This window comes from Crocodylus siamensis, chromosome 3 (genome assembly GCF_052110815.1).
Source record: "Crocodylus siamensis isolate JL-2025a chromosome 3, ASM5211081v1, whole genome shotgun sequence".
In the NCBI taxonomy this organism is placed as follows: Eukaryota; Metazoa; Chordata; order Crocodylia; family Crocodylidae; genus Crocodylus; species Crocodylus siamensis.
In genome coordinates this window covers 143,270,392-143,287,841 of record NC_143397.1, presented here as the reverse complement: position 1 = coordinate 143,287,841, position 17,450 = coordinate 143,270,392, and the positions used below count along the sequence as shown (strand labels likewise).

Sequence of the window (17,450 nt, the reverse complement as noted above, 5' to 3'; positions counted from 1 at the left end):
AGACTTTTGTTTTCCTAGACTTGCTTGGCCAGAATACAAATCACAATAATAAAATATCTACTGTATTTGGAGGATGGAAGCTTTAATAAATCAGGTAAATACTTAGAGTTCATAATTCTTCCTTTTTCTGTATGAAGTCTTTTTTTTTAATGTTTTAAACTTTTTCCTCAAATATTGCTTGGAAGACTGTAGACAAAGTGCAGCACTGTTCTGTTTATAGTAGCTACAAAAAATAGCCATTTCCCTCATAAATCATTAAAAATGATTAGAAGTATGCATTTTTCAGCAGAAATAACACTACACTACATTGCTTTTTCAGATTTTTAAGGGGGTTATTTTTTCCACATTACAGATATATGAATAGTTATTATTTAAATAGTTTTTATGGTGCTGTACACACAGATTCTGTTTAACAGAATAGGACACATTCCCTGCCTCAGAGCATTTGGACTGTGCACTGAAATGGCATTTATTTGTAGTTATGTAAAATCTAAATGTTAAAAAAGGGGAAAGCTTAGTACTGAAGTGAGACTCTTCTATCATAGGTGGGTGTGAGTATATGTTGCTCCTTTATGATGGCAATGCTCATGTATTGTTTGTGTTAATTAAAAAAATATTTTGGAACACTATTAGCGCTATGTACATCCCAAACTATCAACTTCACCAGATTTAATCGCATTTTGCAAAATCAACTTAGCAAAGCAGTGCATAGCCAGCTAGCCCAAAAGGAATTTGGTTAATGACTGCCACTTAAGCCATCTATGTTTCTATCTATACTGCTGCCACCTTCTTAGAATCCACTGTAAAATAATTAGAAGAGAATTTAATTGGAATCTAATACCAAACTTGATAGAAATATAACATTTCAAAATTGGTCATTTGTTACCAAAAAGAAAAGGAGCAAAAGTAGAAATAAGCTTTGTCAGCTTGGCTTGTATGTATGACAGCTGTTCAAGATGAATAGATAACAATTGAAGAATAATTAATTAGTCACACTGTGAATATGCAGTTAATGATAGCTATTTAATCACAAATACTGTTTTTCTTTAAAAACTCTGTGATTACACATAATGCATTGGACATCAGGTAGATTTATTCTCTGTTCTAAATTCTCCAATTTTATCACTATCTTTACTCATATGAAGACAGCCTAGATGGATGGAGACTCTCTTCCTTGACTGTAGTGTCTAGTAATGAGAATGAAATCTGCATGCACTGGGGGGTGGTAGGAGTGGGGAGGGAAAGGGTTTGAAACAGGGAAGTAAGAGTCAGGAGTGCTGGGGTCTGTTCTGTCAGCATCATGTTTTGGGACCTAGTATAAGTCTTATCTGTGTCTCTGTTTGCAATAAAGGGGTAATGGTTATCTCAGAAACATTGTGTTAGTGATTATCCAATGTGGTAGCTGAAAAGGCTTGACCTCAAACAGGAGGGAAAATTGAGCATGGGAGACAGAAGGGTAAAATTGACTGTGTATAGGCCATTCAGAATTGGGGATGTGTTTGCCTAGTGATGAGAGTTTAGTAGTGGCAATGTGATATTAGGATGTAAATTCTGCCTTTTTTATTTTATGTTTATTTTATTTTTTAAGAAACAAAGCAAATCTTTGGTAGCTGGGCTGATGGCACACACTTTCTCTAGGAGTTTTGGGTTTGATTTTTGGTGATCTTTTGTTTGATTTGAGAATTCTTAAAATGGGAGCTTCTGCAGGGGCTTTGTGGGAGTGTCGCTTTCACCAAAAGACTTGGTAGATGGTTTTTCTTAAACTTCTTATCCATTTTTCTGCAGTGGAACTATCTGTTGTGTTTGTGTGCATGAGTGATACAGCAAAAATGATGCAATTATTAATTTTTGCCTTCTCAGAAATTCAACTATATATGTTTTATGGCCTGCTTCTTGTGTTCTTTATTATGAATCCAAAGCACCTCTATGGAATTAAATGGAGTTATACTGGTGCAAGGGAGAGGAGAATAGAATGCTTGGACTTTTTTTAAAGAAAGCCTGTGGAAGTTGTTTTTGGTCTAAAAGCTGCCAAATGAACTGTCAAAATGATGAAACTGTTTTTCCTTAGCATTCTAGACACTTGGCCCACATATTCATAACTTGTGATCATTATGATAATTCTTTTGCTCTTATACCTTACCAGTGGGTATTAATATTCTTATTGACTGTAGTTTTAATGTATTAAATACAAAAATACATGCTAATACTGTAGTCTAGCTTAATATACTTCTCATAGGGATTTTTTTTACATCTTGGAATTTGCCTTGACTTAGATGTAAAGAAAGCTATGATTAACTACTAAAATCTATTTGTGCATAGAAAGCAAAGAGAAATATCATTTTTTGTGTACACTTTTCTTTTACTGTATTTGGTTGTAAGTCATATAGTGAATCTCCAAGCCAAATATGTTACAGTGATAAACCATTTACTTATCCAGAGTAATTTTGTTAAATGGTTATTGTGAAACTGTTTTGACCTCTCCAGGCTCCAGTGTAACTGTCTGGCATGTTTGAACAGGACCAAACTTTGTTACAACTATATTATAAAGCAATTCCTTTAGCTCGGCCTGTTCTGTTTAAAGTGGGTGCCCTGGTCACGGAGATAGGGCCTCATGTTTCCTGTCTCCTTCGGCTGGTTAGCAAAATTTCAAAATGCAGTGTGCATTCATTTAAAAGCAAAATTAAGCCAGAGAATTGAATGGCTCTTCTAAATTGAATAGAAGAACACCTCACCCAGTGAGCAAACTAACTGATTAAAACTAGTATAGAATTAACACTAGAAAATACTTTTGTCGGGTTCGGTGCAGTTTAAGTAACTCAGCTTTTGTTGAAAGGCTATTAAGTTCAGTAGGTATATACAAACACTGCCATTCAGAAAACTTGAGGCGTTTTTACATGTGCTTTGGGATGTGGTGCCAGATTCTTTAATTAGCAAGCTGCGCTAATTGAAAGCATCCGCATGCTGAAAAAATGGTGGTGGGGTGCTTTGAACTAAAGCATATCGAATGTGACGATGTAGCAAACATGTATTTCAAAGTGCCTCACCACTGTTTTTTCAGTGTGGGGAATGCATGGGGATGCTGATGCACGTGATGCAGAAGGCTGCCAGAGTGCGCCAATTTCTGTGCTTCAGCAGACTTGATTTATTGAGTCTGCTCCGACGGACGCACTAGATTTCCAGTGCATCAGAGCAGGCTCCATGCACGTCTGTAGGAGCCCTTAGGAAATGTCTGTAAGAAGCATTGGGGGGGGCGGAATTCCAGTGCTTGAAACGAGATTTAAAAAGTTCTGAAAATGATGCAATAACTGCCAAAAAAGCTGAACTCCTTTTGAAAACTGGATAGGAGTGTAAATGTGTAGGACCCGTACACAATGACCCGACAGCCAAGGAAGTCGGACAGCAATAACTTTTGCTCAGTATTAACATGCATTCAATTTTGAAGAAGTGATTTAGTGGTGCAATGCTTTGTATCCTATTTCCATTTCTTAAAGCCATTGATTCACTACTTGTGAGGCCTGAAGATCACAAACAAGGATTAGGATTAACCTGATATTTATAGGGTAAGTCCTGATCCTTAAGTTGGAACACCCCCTAAAGCCCTTACCTTCTCTCTCTCAACCTTTACTCATTTTCTTGCAGTGAGTTATCAGTGTTCCTTGTTTTGTAACACCTCTAGCTGTGTGCGTGGTAGGGATGGATGTGGTTGGGAGCTTGTGATTCAAAGAAAGCAAAATGGAAAACTTTCAGAAAGTGGTTTTTATATTTCCTGGAATGCTTCCCTCTAGTCTTTTCCATAAATAATTTCTAAAAATTGGGTGCCCTGTTTGTGGAGTATAAAATTTGAATATACAATTTGCATATAATGTAGATTATTTTCATGCATAAGGTATTTTTCTGTTTTTGTTTTTATTGGAACATGTTTGTTGGAGGCCATTTAATAACCTCTGACCCTCAATCTCATTAGGAAAAGATTGAAACTTTAAACCTACCTAACAAGTTGTAAACTTTTATGACATTTTAATCACTGTTCTGATTACTGCACTCATTGACAGCTACCATACTGAACAGCCAGGGGAGGGAAATGTGAAACTTCACAACTGGTTGATGCTGTATCTCAGATCGGGACCACATCAATCTGCGTTGTGTGAGATTACCAGACAGTAAATCTGCTGTGCAGTGTCAGAGCCAGGGACCAGTAGCATTCACACTTGCTGCCTGTTTCCCACTCATTGTAAAGCCATGCCCTATCACTTGATAGCCCTGGAGGGGAAGTGCAAAGGAAGTAAATGCCACTGCTGGTTCAGAATGTTCCAGTGTGGTTGGAAAGTTTGAGAAATGGCCCGGGTGAGAAGAACAAGACCTTATTGGCAGGGTTCAATCCTAGTCAGGTCTGTTTCACATCAGCCTTTTAAATAATCACAGCCTCTTCCCTCCCCTCTCTCTTTTGGGTCTCTAGCACTTTCACCTCTGCTTTTTTTTTTTTAAACAGGTTATGTAACTATAGCAGAACTCTTTTTTCCCTCCTCCTCCTTTCCCCCCCCAAATCTTGGGGGATTTATGAAACATGTAAATTAAAGGTTTGCCTGTTATTTTTTTTAAAACAAAATGTTGTGCTTTCTAATACTTAGCTTGTCTAATAAAAGATATCACATCTACCCAAAGAACTTTGCCTGCCTATTGTGCTTTCTAAGGCTTGTTTTACTGTAAATTTTAGACTGTGTGTACCTTTTTTCCCCTGTTGACTCTCATATGACATTTTAATTTAGGGAACCACAAAATATTCCAGTATTTCCATGGGTGGTATGCTAAATGTATGTTGTTATGTTCCAAATTAGCCAGCATTGTAATCTGATTTTGGTATGAATCTGGGCATTTAAAGTCTAAGTGTCTGTATATCATGTGTGGTAGAATATGTATATTCCAAGATATGCTTTTACTCTCTGTTCCCCTCCTTCCCCTATCTATAAAAGCCTATAAAACAGAATATTTATGTCATAGTGTCATAAGAAAAGCTGCTGGAGTTTTAAAATTACCCACAAAATATGGCTTTTGTATACCATGCCTTGCCATTCTGCATGGATTTATGTACAGCTACAGCATCAATATCGTAAATGTGCTCTACTGGCAGCTCTTTCATTTAGAACTTCCTAGTGCTTCTCAGATTTCTTAATTGACTATTTGATTCTCTTCAGGCTATCTGTTAGAAGGGAAGTTCATTAAATCAAAGATCAAGTAGCACACTTTTCTGGACCAAAAACAAATGCGTCTTTAACAATGGGACCAAAGTGAAAGTGTGTTCACTTAACTCTTGTGTCTTTGGCACATGGTGAACTTTATGCCTGCGAGTCAAACTGACTTCATTGCATTACTATAGCAAGATAATTGACTTTATTAGGAACACTTGCTTATGTGAATTTAAGCACATACCTCAGTTTTCCCATGAGCAGGTTGTGATTGGTGAAAAACAGAGTGGGGAAGGGAACTATTAGCTGGGAGTTGATGACTTGTTAATTTTTTATATGTGATGTGGTACATTATATTCTATACGGAGAGTTTTTGCTATCATTGCAATAGTACTAAGTTTCATAAGTTTTTATAATGTGATTTATAGAATGCTATAATCCAAATTGCAATAAAGAACATAAGAGAATATTCATCACAGAAAATGCAAACCAGCACATTCAATATTTGACAAGATTTTAATAATTAAACTCAAAGGCAGAGACAGGGGAGCCTAGCGATACGTAAACCTGGAACATAATTTTTATACGCATGTATGTACATCAGAATAGAGATTGTCAGACTCATTTTGTGGGACTGAAGTGATAAAGACCATGAAAATAAAATGCCTGATTCTTTTTCCATTACAATATGTAGAATGAATACTGTTTTATGCAATCAGCAGTTCTTGCTGCTCAATGCTGCATTATAAAACTTGTTGGGTCAGCTGGTGGGGCACTCTGGCTGCCCAGATTCAGAGTTTCCCCCTCCTTTCCTCTGTGCAAAATAGCCTAAATTTGATGATACCCAGAGTAAGTTGTCTACTCAAGTATTTGAAAACTGGAGTGGGCAATGGAAAAGGAGGGACAGGAGATTTTTGAGTTGTGTACATGAAAGTTACTTGCTGTAAGATGGTTCATCTTGTATTAGATTGCTGTTTTAAATTAAATAATAGCACATATGCATGGGTGTCCTCTTAAATAAATATACCACATAAATCTCAGGAGGAAGTGCAAATAAAATCATGTGACATTACTTGTGGTAACTAAAAGTGAAATTTGCTCTTGCCCAGTCCAATATGATTCAAAATATTTTAAAGATTTTTGGCCTACAAGTTGGGTACTTGCTACCCACTTTATTCTTAATGTTTTCCTGTCTCTTGCTCTTTTTCTTAGGATGGCTCTTACTTGGCTGAGTTCCTGCTGGAAAAGGGCTATGAGGTGAGTGACTCAAAAACCAACTGCAGACTGATGGAATCATTTGGATACAGCCACCTCCAGCTTCCTTTGCTGTCCTCCTCTGTGTATGTTTTCCACTCAACCCTAGATAACAAATCAAAACTCCCAGAAAAGAATGTGCAACACAGCTTGTAATCCATGCCAGCTTATTGTACTATTTATCACATTGTGTCCACTAGGATTCTCTCAGCTCCTCTGGGTACAGCTGCTTTGCACACTTCCGCTAACTCAGATAAGTGGTGACCTGTGCAGCCAAAACTGTTTAAAAAAAAAAAAAAAGAAAGAAAAGAAAAAAAAAAGCATTATTTATTATGTAATATACCACATTAAAAAAGGAGAGAGGGGGGGTTTGGTGAGGGAGAGATGGAGAAAGAAACACCCTGCTCACAATGAAGTCACTTTTAAATTTTGAAATTGCACTAAGCAATAAAAAAATCATGCTAATCCACGGCAGGCTCATACTAAAAATATAAACCTGGACGTTGCTTTCTAATAGGCATTCTGGTTTCTTTATGGAAGTCCAGACTTATGAATGTATTGTTGTAATATATTTTTCCCTTCAGATTTATTGCTTCCATGCTAAAAATATGAGGCTTATTTACTAAACTTAATACAACCAAATGCCTGAGACTTGTCACGTTGTATCTGTTGTCAAGTTTGCACTAGTATCCATTTGTGAGCTCTGCCTTGAGTTTAAGCTTTGGCTTTAGCTGTCAAATAACTTGTACTTTGACGCACCAAAGTGTAAAGAAAATAAATATATGTGCCTTCCTGGCTTGTGCTTATCCCAGGGATTATATAGCGGAACAGTTCTGTTTCATGTTGGCATTACAAAGGTCATACAGTTACAATACAATACACAAGTGCTTGGCATTATTGTGGATATCTAATCACAGATGTTTGCCTGCACAGTAGAAAGTATCCCATAGTTTTAGGATACTAGAAGGGAGAGGGACAGGTTTCTCAAGAACACCTAGCCCTTTGCCTGGCAAACATTGTTTTGATCATTATTCTGTAAGCATTGTTCCATCTGTCTCCTGCAGCATGATTACAAAGACAAACTAACGTGTTTATGTTGGAGCTTGAACACCTATTGAGAGACAATATTGCTTACTTGGCCTAGGGATAGTAACAAATTCAGTATTTTCAGGTTTTATATTGCATAAATAAAATCTGAGATGAAATATGATTGGCCTGATGTCTCAAATTTCCCTTCTGATCTAAAACCTGATGAAAATGTCCTTATCGCCGTTAGTAGCTTCAAATTAGCTATTTTTTAACAGATGAGAAAACATGTATAGGGGAATTTGAAACTGAAAAGTACCATGTAAATGGTAAAGTTAATATTAAATCTATGGCTGAAGTCATGCTACTGTATTCATAGTTTTTAAATGTCACCCTGACCCAAAATAAGTTATGAAAATAATGTGGCTAGTACTAGATGCACCTGTAGTTTATCATGTTGAAAACAGTCCCTTAGTCATATTAATTCAGATATACAGAATAATGACAGTCATTCTTAACTTACAGAGATAGAAATTTACTTTGTTTGCTTCAATCTAAATTTACTGTCTTCCAAGTGTATGAGAAAAGTATGCTGGAATGAGCTGAAGGACAATGGCAACCTTAAGGAGAGCTGAAGGACAATGGCAACCTTAAGGACAATATTCAGCCCTTCAGGCCTTACCAGTGCTGAACAAAGAATATTCAGGTCTCTTGGTTTGCAAATGACTCTCCTCTTAATACAACCCAATATGCTGCCAGCTTTTTGCACCAAAAACACACTCCTGGCTCTCATTCACCTTAAGGTCTTCTATAACCCCAGATCCTTTTCTGCAGCACAGCAGCCTAGCCAGTCATTCCTCAATCTGTATTTATTTGTGTATACAATCATTCTGTCCCAAGTATAGGATTTTGCACTTATCCTGTCAAATCCCATCTGATTGGTTGTGGACCACTTCTCTGGTATATCCAGGTCATTTTGGATTGTAGCCTTACCCTTTGGAGTATCTGCAAATTTGCTAAGTTTACATTCAATCCCATCATTGGATTCATTGATGAAGATATTAAACAATACTGAACTCAGAACAGATCTCTGTGAACCCCACTTGATATCTCCTTTGTACTGGGCATTGAGCCATTGATGACTGCTTGCTGAGTATAATGATTCAACCAGTTATATCAACCTTACAGTGCTCATTAGCTTGTTAGTGAGAAGGTCATGAGAGAGTGTCAAAAGCCTTGCAAAAGTCTAGGTATATGTGGCAGAGCACCTTTGTGAGTGCTCGCTTCTTGAGGGCTCTCACAGGCTCCAAGGGGAGCCTGTTATGGAGAAGCAGCAGGGGAAACCTTCCCTTAATACCATTTGAAGGGGGAAGATGTGTGGCAGGGCACTGTGGGTACCTGCGACTTTAAGACCAGAGCCAAGCAGCCAGCAGGTGCTTGATTGAGGCAGCCATTTTAGATCCCTGGCTGCCTACATAAACAGCTCAGTTCCCTACTGGCTGGCAAGGCAGCAACATTGCCTGGCTGTGAGGCTTCATAACAACTTGGAGGTAAGGACAGGAGCTGTAGGGGATGGATTGGAGGTTCCTGGTCCTGGGCATGACCTAAAACTGCACCCAGGTGGCCTGGTGAGGCTCTCAGTGGCATGGGAGCTCCCAGGAAATGCCAGGCCAGTTATCACCCCAGTGAAAGGTGGGTAGGGGCACCTTAACCCTAGCCCTCACCTTCGGGTGGGTCACGTAACACCAGAGGTAGTTGGAACCAGGCACAGCTGCAGCCTCCTTAGCCCTGTGGTGTGCAGGACCCTGATGAAGGGTAGCTGGGGCCAGCCACAGCTATAGCCACCTGAGCCCACCAGGGAGGGAAGCCCTGTTGCCCCAAGTGAGGGGGGGCAGAGATGTGGAGCCCCAATTGGGGTGGGGGGGACCAGAGAGCTGAAAGCCCTATATGTTTATGTATATAGAATTGCCCTGAGAAGGAGCCAGAGTAAGCTTAGATGCGGTTGGGTAATTGGCTGGCCACTGTCCTGGTGAGGGTCACAGGAGAGGCCCAAAAGACGGTACGTCTGCCACCCAAGGGATGGACTAGCTAAGCCTATGGCCTAAAGGGTCTGCTCCAGGAGGGAGCAAGGCAGGATGAGTCATTGAGGTATGAAAGAGACCCTGTGAGAGAGGGTACAGTGTGTGAGGCCTGAGAGAGAGGCGGGCGGTGTGAATGGGCATGTGACTGAGGCCTGATGGAGTGGCCTAAGCTTACTCAGGCGGTAGGCTGGGAGCACTGTAACAGCTGGATGCCATCTGTGAGCCATGGGCTGCGGTGTAGGGAAGATGGGGAGCTGGAGATCGTGCCCCCTGGCATTGGGGCATGAATGGGCAGCCTCTCGCCTTAATCACCATCCTCATTAATTAAGAACAAGGTATGGCAGGTGAGTCAGGTGGGGGGCATGCCCAATGGCAAGTGGGGAACCTAGTACTGTGGCTAGGCGGGGAGCCCCACTTTGTCACAGTATATAGTATCCGCTGCTTTCCTCCCCATCCACAGAGCCTGTCACTTTATCACAGAGGGAAGTCAAATTGGTCAGGGATAACTAATTCTTGGTGAATCTATGCTGGCTGTTCCTGATAATTTTGTTTTCCTCTGCGTGTTTTCCAATAGCTTCCTTGAGAACCTGCTTCATGATCTTTCCAGGCATTGCAGTCAGGCTGACTGGTCTGTAGTTCCTTATATCTTCCTTTTTACCTTTCTTAAAGATAGATAGTATATTTAGCTTTTTCCAGTCATCTGGGACTTCACCATGAGTCTCGGAAGATGGCCAAGTACCTCTGAATTTACCTCAGCCAATTCCTTCAGTGCCGTAGGGTACTGGCCCTGCCAACTTGAAAGCATCTAGCTCCTCTAAGTAATCCCTGACCTGTTTTTCTACTACTTTTAGACTTTTTGTCTCTTTCCCTGTCTTTGCTGCCGACTGCACTCATCTAGTAGCTTGCCCCTCTTTGTGAAGACTGAAGTTAAAAAGGCATTAAATAGTTCAGCCTTGCCCAGAATTCTGCAGTCACTGCCCAATTAAGAAATAACATTGGTAAGTCCATTGCCAGAGGACAGGATAGTAGTAGAGGGGTAGAGCAGAGCATAAGAGGAAAAAGGAAAGTAGTAGAGGATAGTAGTAGAGGGCAAAGAAACTGGAAAATAGAACCAAATGAATATTTCTGTGGGAGAGCCTGCTAGGGTTAGCCCTTGCAAATGCTCTTTAAAAACAATATAGGTAGGGAGAGCATACATGTCCCAGTGTTCTGTACAGGGTTATAAGTTTTAAACTGTAATTTAAGTATACTTTTTAAATGTTTGTTTCTGAAGTTGTGCTTGATGCAGGGTTTCTAACCTTGTACCATATTTCCTTCACTGAAATAATGTAGGTAACTGGTGATCAAATACAGAGAGGTGAATCAGTGATGGCTGGTATGAGCAGACAGCAAGTTGGCTGCCCACACTTAATAAATACATTAGATCCCCATGGCAATTGAATGATAAATGTATGCTATGTTTCCACATTGGGAAATTTCTTATTGACTTAGAATAACTTCATGAATCAACTTTGGCTAGTAGGAATTTCACTTACAATAGGATGAATATTATTCTTTTACAGGCTGTTGCATTATTTTTACATAATTGAATAATATAAACTATTGGACTGCCTCAGTGATTTGTTTTCTCATTGGTCACAGTCACTTAAGAGTGTAATGCTAGACATACATAAGTCAGACTGTTTATTAGTGTGCATTACTTCGCACTTTTCAGCATTAAATTTTTTTGAAGTTCACTGTAGCTTTGGTCAGTTGGATGTTCCATTTTTTCAAAAAAGTAAAATTTAAGTCATTTTAATTGAAATTTACTGACTTAAAATACAGAGGTAACTAACCTTAGCACAAAAATCAGCTGTAATTTATATTTCTGGTTTTAAAAAAACCCTCAACCCCTGTTGAGAGAAATCCACTAATCTTGCATTCTTGACTGGATTATCCAGTTTGCATGCAGTTTGGCTTGTCACAAAGTTTGTATTTCACCTGTCTTGCAAGCAAACAAAGGCAGCTTTCATCAGCTCTTACAGTAATACTTTCTTGCATGGATTAAGCATTTGACAGGTTTTCTTTCTCTGGCATACACATACCAAAAAGGGGGAGAGGGGGGAAGCTGAGTTTGTGTTTTCTTGTTATCACAGGATGCAAGAGACTCTCTATCTGTTTATTTGCTGGAACTTTATGAAGCTATGTGATGTTTGCATTTAGCACATCTCAGTGGTTAGCTGCATCCTAGTCAGTCAGCTGACAAAAAACTCCTGGAAGTACAGTCTTTCATCAAGCTTTGAGCTGCCAGTATTTGACTGTTGGTCTATGATTTGTATAAACATGAACTTAAGCATAACTCAATTCTGAATCAAATAATCAAGAGCTGACAATGTCGATCATCAGGATTTCAAGTCAGAATATTTTAGTTTCAGAAATAGTGGTAGAATGATTCAGTTAACTTGATCATTTTTTCCTCCTTAAAATATTATGTTTTTGGAATTCAAAGTTCGTTACTTTCCTGGTTTAAAAAAATATTTGGATTACACTATAACAATGTTTCCAATGTTTTTTAAAGCCTTTTAGTTATGGCTCTGTATTCTTTTAAGGATTTCATTAAAATAATTCTGCTGCACCTACAGAATTAGTGGAACATGAATTCTTATGTTGCAAACGCATGCAATATTTCCTTCATTATGCTACAGGCATTTAGAAGGCAGGGTAGATTTGTACCTTAGACTAACCAAAGTAGATAACTAAGATCACCTCATCAGATTTATATGAGAGAACATGTATAGAGCGGTGTATAAAATGGAGAGAATGATTTGAATAGAGAAACCAGGAAGGGAAGGAAGGGATTTGTCATGTAATGTTATTAGTTAATCTCTAGGGCTAGGGAAAGACATTCAAAAAGCCTGAGCCTGAATTGTTTCAATCTTTGCAGCTTAGTCTAACCTGGCTGGCTAGGCTAAGTCACTTTGTAACCACACAGACATCCCCTCTGGTCTGAAAAAATGCTGGCACATGCCTGCAGTGGCTCAGGCTAGAAGCTGGGGTGGGGCACTAGAGCAGCCCTCCCTTCCCTTTTACAGTTCTTGAGCTGATGGCAGTGGAGGGGTGTGGTGAGGCCTCAGCAGGATGTTATGATTAGGCCCCTCCCTTGATAACAGAACATTTGTCAGCTCTGTTATCAGCATTTAGCACACTCTTCTTGAATACTTTTTCCAAAGGAAGGAATTCAGGGACCTTACCAGCTGACCTGTTGATTAGCTCCAAAAAGCCCTAAGCAAACACTGTCCTATCTGCCTTACGCAGACATCTCGGCATTAGCTAGCATACCACATTCTGCCTACAGTCCATGTTGTGAGAGAAAGGGATTCCTGCTTAAGTAGCAAGTGGTGAAGGTGAGGGGAGATGGGGACACGGGGAAGCCAAGTGGACACTGCCATGCCTGCAAGTCTCTGCCAGAGCTCCAGCCAGGGAGCAGGGGGGGAGGGGCCAGCTCTTTTTTTTATTTTTTTAAGATAGGATTTATGGCTACAATTTTAGGGCAGGGAGTGATTAAACAGATTAAAACATCTTAAAGCCCTGAAAGATAACATGTACAGCTTTGGTTGCCTGACTCAGTTTTGAGTATAGTGAATATTCTTCACTAAAGTCAGTCTTTATTTACTTTAGCGAGAATACAAGGAGTCTCTTGCATGTAGAGTCAGCCTTTCTAATCCAGAAACTTTGTCTGTGCTCTTGGGCACATGTTAATTGCTATGGGGATGACAAGAGCAAAAAGAAACCTACAAGCAAGTTTGATGCAACAAATTGTGAGGGATAGCTTCAGAAATACCTGGAATGAGTCAGGTGTTTTAGTTTAAACTTCCACTTGTGCAGCTGGTGACTTAAACTAACATAAATCTTGGCAACAGAGAAAGGAGTATCTTGCATAAGGAGGAAATGGGATCAGTTTTTGAACAGATTCTCTAATGTATTAGCACAAACAGGCTTTTCTTTTGCATCATGCAAGCTCTCGTTTTTATTCCAAGTATTTAATTTTTTTCACAGACCTATTTATCAAGGAAATTCCCACTCTCAAGTTAAGTCTGAGCTGCCCTGTGTTTTTTTATATGTTATCTCAGAACACTGACTCTTGAGTTATGAACAAGGTCCTGTTTTGTCTGCTTGTTTCTGCACTTTCAATGTACAAGTTCTCTAGAGCAATTGACAGTGTTTATTGAATGTCTGCACAATGCAATGGCGGTGTTTGGGCCCAGGAATGATATGCAGGGGTATTAATAGGAGAGGATGTGAAACATTTAACATATTGGCAGAAGGATGGATCATCAAAGAACTCATCACAAAATACTTTGTGCTGAGCCACTGACGAATTTGTATTTGTGTTTAATATTGCTACATGCTGTCCACCTTCAATTAAGAATAGAGAGAGATGCCTGTCAGCAATCAGTATCTGATATCAGGATTTGTGGATTTGGGAAGAGAGGGGTTGGCAAACAGAATTAGATCCGTCTAATGAGCAAATTAACTGTGCTTATTAATTGCTACTTTTTTGTTCTAGGAGGCTTTCAAAGGTGCTACCAATCAAAATCAAAGCTTTCCTTGTGATAATCCCAATAACATAAATAAATAGAGGGTTGGTTTGAGCAGTTTCACTAGAGAAAATGTTTTAACAAGGATGTTCAGAGTTATGCACGGAGGCATCTAAAATCCCATTTAATTTTACATTCTTCTTCCACTTTAAACTATAGGTGCATGGAATTGTTCGCAGATCTAGCTCTTTCAACACAGGCCGGATTGAGCATCTCTATAAGAACCCACAGGCTCATATCGAAGGAAGTAAGGCTCTGTTTTTGTAACATATTATTTCTGTCTCAGTTTTTTCATGATTTTTTTTTCACAGGATGCCTTCCCCTGCCAGAGGTATATAAAACCTAACAAACAATTGTGATTCTAAAGCTTCCATCCTACCCAATCAAGACTGAAGATAATAGTAAAACTTCCATTAACCAAGCAAGCATTCCTTCTGACTTTCTGTCTCTACCTCAGTGAGAAATGGAAGCAGTATGTTTTTTTCTGATCAAAATGTGGTATAGTTATTATGTGTGCTCCTCCATGGTATGAGGTAAAATACATGCAGATATAAATCTTCAAGTCCATTTTAATTGAACTGGGAAGGCGATGGTATTTTATATTTTATGCAAATATTGATGTAATCTACAAAGAGTTCACTGGTTCAGAAAAAAATAACGGGTAGGTCCTGCAAGAAGCTGCAGATTGGGAAAGCTTTGAGCAGCTGATGATGTGAAACGGCATTGAGCCAGTATAGAAGACGGTCATTTTAACTGTAGATCACTTGAATTTAGATCCTAAAATGAAGGATCCAATTAATTTTTCTCTGGTTCTATTCAGTATTTCTTTCCAGAAGTAATATAGTATTACTTCCTTACATCTGTTTGTCTTTGTGACCTTTCTTTGCAGTTTCAGGGGCTCAACTGTACCACAGCCTAGTCCTGGTGACTGATGAAATACTCTGGAAATGCTCATATTAGTTTAGCTGTACCTTGTAACTGCTAACATCTGCATCTTATAGATTTCAGTAAAAGATTTGGTCTTTATCTTTTGGAGTGGATATTTTTGACACTGAGATTTAGGAAATGAAATGCTTTGAGTTATGTTGTCAGATACTTTGGGTGAGTCTCTCAGTACTGCATCACCTTTTTTCCTCAAATCAGCTTCTATGGTTAAATCTTCCAGAGTCTGACAGAGGGGTCTATATGAAAAAGCAATAACTGACTTGGCATTAATAAGACATGATTGATTTGTTACAGTGGGAAGAACTGAATATGAAGACAGCCCCATCTCAGCCTTCCATTGGATATGCACCTACTTTTTGAAACAGTGTTTCAATCTGGGTATCCCACTAGCTATGCCATTGCTCTGCAATTTGAATGCCAATGGCAGGTTGAATGCTGTGTGCAGGTCAGAGGCAGAATTCTATATACCTGCGGCTTGTCTCTGTTTTTTTGGTCAGAAAGCCGAAGCCATTCCTATTTAAGAGGTGTGAAAAATTGTTACAGGTGTACACTAAGCTTGCACAGTTTATATCAGAATAATGAAATTGGAATCAGGCATTTCCAGCCTGGTGGAAAAACTCAGTCACTTAAAGGGCCTTGTCTTTGGTATCTGACCCCCTGGATGGTTTAATGACAGCCAGGTTTGTCAAACTATGTAGAACATGACACAAGATATATATCTACAACATTTTTGCTGGTGCTTATTTTTAAAATTTTTAATTTGTGACAAGGACAGCAGTGTTCAAAGATACCCAATGTGGATGGCTCTGCTATTTCATAGTGGAGTATTATTTGAATAAAAGACCAACCTGCATAAGTAGCCCTCCACAAAACAGTTGTTACACTACCTTCCTGAAGATTGCCCTTCTTAATGTTTCCAGCCAAGACAATAAAAGAATTTGGTCTACTATAATTGGAAACTCATAGTGAAGTAAACCAAAAGAAGCTAAGCAAACCTGTGGTCCTTGGAATACATTCTTGGAAATATGAAATGGAGGAAAAAATAGAGCAAGTGGAAATAGATGCCATTCTTCACATTCTTCCTTACAATTATTGCCCTCTAATTGTGGAACGGTTACTATCTGCATATGAGATGGAGGATTCAGAAGCAGAATGAGGAAAGACTGTTCTATGGTAACTGTATTGGAACAATGGGTCCCCAGGCAGTACTGGAGGAAGTGAAGAAGCAATTGGGTACTTCTGTTCTCATTGGTTTTTAAAAGCTGTGTGGATACCCTAAGCATTCTTTCCAGGAAGAACTAATTTATGTTTGAATACTGCAAGGGAAGATGTCTCCAGAGGCAGGCAATAACATTTATAAAATTTAGCAAGCCTGACTAGGTTGCAACTACATGCCCAGAGTAGAGCCTACAGCCATTGCATAGTAAGAAGACTAATGGACTGGAGAGAGATGTATTTATATAAATTGGTACAAGTCCAAAGGTTTGTGCATTTTATAGATATGTGTACACAGGAACACCATTTCAAATGAAGATTTTTCTGATTTAGCTTAGTATTATAAAACATGCCTTTTCCTCAAATAATGTGTTTTATCTCTTATCCCAAATAGTGCATCTTTCAAGAAGTGTTGCAGAATTTAGAGGCCTTATTATAAGCAGGCTGAAGTAGGGAGCAAATCTGAACTTGAGATCTCCAAAACAGAACCATTCAATCTGGAAAAGTCTGTTGTATGTAGTCTAGCTCATTGTGTAGTACTGCAACAGTGATGGGAGGATGGGCCTAAGGCTGGAGTATCACACTCTTCTGATGTTATGGGGCTGGTCCACAGGCCAAATCCAGAGCATGGAGCTATGTCATCTGTCACATGAAGCAGCCCATGAGTCCAGAAATTTCGCAGCAGCATCATTAACTGCATGTTCACAGAGTCACAGCAGCCTCTGCTCCTCTCACTGCCTGATTTCCAGGCCTGTGGGCAGATCTGCAAGGTCACATGGCTCTGCGTTTCTGATCCAGCCCACAGGGCAACTTATGGGGCCAGAGATTTGGTGTCTCAACGAGAAGTGGCAACATTAATTGCCATGTTTCCCATCCAGAAAGAAAGTGAACTTCAGCAAACCTTGAAGACAGTTTCCAAAATGCATGGTTAGTTTGTGTTATAGTGACTTGTAATAAAGTTCAGGTGTCATGACTAGGGATATCAAAGGTTACATGTTTACCTGATAAGATAAATAGTTAGTTTACCAGTTATCCTTTAGCTGCAAATGAGCAGTCTGACAGGGAACAGGGGAAGGGAAGCTGTGTGGTGCCCTGGCAAAAATCAGAAGGCAGCAGGGCAGGCAGAAGGAAAGGAAGGGGTGGGGATGGAGGAGGGGCAAGGGGACTAG

At 39.4% G+C, this 17,450-nt stretch overlaps 1 protein-coding gene across 1 annotated transcript in view; it reads left to right on the top strand.

Annotated features, from left to right (window-relative positions):
- Positions 1-17,450, top strand: part of GMDS (GDP-mannose 4,6-dehydratase) — a 583,437-nt gene that overhangs the window by 82,425 nt on the left and 483,562 nt on the right. The window contains exons 2-3 of the mRNA XM_090039384.1: positions 6,396-6,440; positions 14,281-14,368. Coding sequence (XP_089895510.1) covers positions 6,396-6,440; positions 14,281-14,368 — 133 coding nt within the window. The remainder of the gene's footprint in view (positions 1-6,395; positions 6,441-14,280; positions 14,369-17,450) is intronic.